Here is a 3,103-nt window from a genome sequence, read left to right on the forward strand (position 1 = left end):
AGTAAGTGCATTTCTAAAAAATAAACTACAAGTAACTCTAAATAAGATTGTAAGGTTTATTCTGGCCCTTCCCCCAAGAGCACATGTCGAATTAAATGAGTTTAAACCTGTGATAAGCTTTCACCTTGGAAATGTTCATCAACCATGATTGTTATTTTTGTACACTTTTAATTTTAATTCTTAATTGCTTGTTTATAGTACCCCATTGAAATTAAGCTGTTTTCAGCTTTATGGGTTATCCTGGCATTTTGTCATTGTTGTTACATCTTGGTCCTACTTTGAAAAACTGTAATTACAACAAAGACTATAATTACCATATTCCAGTAAATTGAAACGTTTTATGATATCTTCATTTTTGTAGACAGTTTTGCAAACAAATAGATGATCTAATGTTGATACATTTTGGATTAACAATGTGGAATTCATATGGTTAAATACATATCTGGCATCGGACGTATTTGATAGTCTCCCATCCACATTAGACACAATCAATTTGCCATATCTATCTTCCCAGTACTCTGCGATATGCCTATCGTGTTGCCCATTATCACATTTTAAAATAGTTCTTCCATTTATGCATACAAAGTTTGTTTCTAAATTATAAGAAAATAAAATATCATTTGTGATAATATCATCATAATCAACACAGTCCTCGTCATCATCACTTTGAGTATTGTCAGTAAATTGGCTACTTATTTGAATAGCATTTACATGATCATTACCTGAATTTCCATTTAAATAAAACCAAAATTGCTTATTTTGAAATTCAAATAAAATAAAATAAAAAAAACTGATAAGTTTTTCAATCATCATCATTACCATTAATTTCCTTGGTAATTTTGTTGGTTCCACTACTTCTCAACTGCCTGCTTTTTGTTTTGTTAGTGTCTTTTGTTGAACTGCACACACCATCAGGATAAGGTTCACCTAAATATTGGAAAAAAATATGCCAGTGCAGTTAGAAAATACTAACACATGGTTAGTTGCTAAACCATTTCTATCTGGTTCACAACCTCGAGGCTGGTGTTTTAATCCTTTGCTGTGCAATTCGCTTGTGTCAAGGCAATTTATCTACATTGCTTCAGCATACCTGGCTGCTTCACTCTCATCCGCTTCACCTTACAGAAACTGGGATAAGCTACAGCCCCTATGGGCCCTAGCGGCAAGGATATACTTTTTTTTAACTATTTATGTATTTTTATTAGACATAATGTTTAATAGAACATTCTACAGAATGCGAATTTGGTGTGAAATATTACTTACTGTACTCGACTAGAGTAAAATGCTGTTTTTTTTCTTTTTTCCTCGATACAACATCACAATAGAATTGTTCACCATCCTTTGGAAATGCTATTTTCAATGATAATCCTTGGACTTCAAATCGGTCAGATGAGGAGTATGTTTTATGTGGACTTTTTTTGGTAATTTTGCCCTTATTAACAGTCTGTGATGCTACAACATAATCTGTAGAGTTTTTCCAGTATAATTTGGTGAAATCACTGGTAACATTGCAATATATTGTTGCACTCTGTTCAGGACAAAAATATATTGTTTTCACCTCACACTCTACTTCTTTGACAACTGCAGAGAAAGACAAACAAATTACAAATGAACTGTTACTATAAACACCCAATAGTATGAATTCATTTAATGAAAATGTTTTTAAATGTGTATCAGTGTAAGGTTTAAAAATATTGTTGTTATATTTTTTATGTGTAGTACTATTGTTGATATAAGATGATAATTAACTTAATTCTTTAAAACCTGTGTATTTTCAAATAAATAGTGGAAGACAAACATGTTTTATTCTCATTTGTATAATCACCAAAAAGCTATGAAGACTGAAATCTAGTTCCATAAAATTGCTACACTATTTCAATGCAATTGTTACACTGCATAGCTTTCCCTGACGCAACTGGGAAGTCTCACCAATTTCACCAAGCAAACAGTGCTGCAAAAATGTATCGGCAATAGCATGTATTTTTCTTTATTTGGTATTTAAAAAAAATAAATAATGATGAGGGCAAACAACATTTTGTTAGGCATCTTTGATGGTGTTATGATGATAATTTAGTTATTAAATAGTAAACCAATTTAATCTTTTATTTCAAGTTACTGAAAATTTATCTTAAAGATGGTGTAAGATATAAAAAAAATATATATTTTTAAAAATCCATATTTACTCTGGAATTTGAGGTAATTATCATATTTTCGAATATGGCAATATTAGTGAAGATGTTGTAATAGCACCGAAAGTTTGGAGTTCCAGTGAGAGCAACGTACTACATGCATAATAACAACACATCAAATTTCAAACTTACACATAATGATGGTGAAAAATAATCTTAGGGAATTCATTTTCTGTCAAAAAAGAAAAAAAAAACATTTACAGCATTATAAAAAATATTTACTGTAATGAATTTTTTGATATAAAAATCAATTTCAATACAGCAACAGAAACAACAATAGTAAAAGACTCAAGCTAAAACTAAAAATAATGAAGCAGGGTTAGTAGGCATTGGTTTTGTGTGTGCAAAATCATTAATATTCATTTCTGACACATTCTCTTGTCCCTATTCTATTGTAACTGATCAATAAACTTCATCTGGTTCTTAAAATTTATAGTGAGACCATGGAGGTATTATTGAGAAGGAGATCACTCGAAAAAGCTATGCGCACGCAGCGCTATGCAAATGAACCAAGATCAAAGCTGCCGCAGCTCGTGAAGAACGTTTGCGCGATGCCTTTGAAGTCCCATGTGTTCCCCGCCATCAAATTTTCAGCAGGCATAGTTGACCAAAAAATTGAACATGACGAAATGGAGAGCACCTTCTTTTCTCAATGCGCACTACATACTGTCAATCACTATGGCTGCGCAATCTTTTCTATTTTGAAGCTGGTACATTTATCTCTCATAAAATCTCAAACATATTAATATTTTCCACCAAAAAAAAAGTTTCGAACATTTACATAACCTTTAAAAGTATAGTATAGTTCAACTTCAATTTCCATAAATTGGCCAAAATTCGCTAATTCTGATTTTAACAGATATTAATTAATAAATGATTGAGGATTATAATAAACTAAGTCATTTTAGGGTTAA

The 3,103-nt window shown here is 31.2% G+C and overlaps 1 protein-coding gene across 1 annotated transcript; it reads right to left on the minus strand.

The window, feature by feature from the left end:
- Positions 1-50: 50 nt before the first annotated feature.
- On the minus strand, positions 51-1,581 carry LOC117123436 (the record flags this gene model as incomplete). Its single annotated transcript, XM_033269340.1, has 3 exons — positions 51-593; positions 820-927; positions 1,264-1,581. Coding segments are annotated over 3 exons (746 nt in total), but the record flags the coding sequence as incomplete, so codon positions are not given.
- Between the last annotated feature and the right edge of the window lie 1,522 nt (positions 1,582-3,103).

Source organism: Anneissia japonica, unplaced genomic scaffold (assembly GCF_011630105.1).
Source record: "Anneissia japonica isolate Jap-2015-1 unplaced genomic scaffold, ASM1163010v1 scaffold111917_len3103_cov127, whole genome shotgun sequence".
In the NCBI taxonomy this organism is placed as follows: Eukaryota; Metazoa; Echinodermata; class Crinoidea; order Comatulida; family Comatulidae; genus Anneissia; species Anneissia japonica.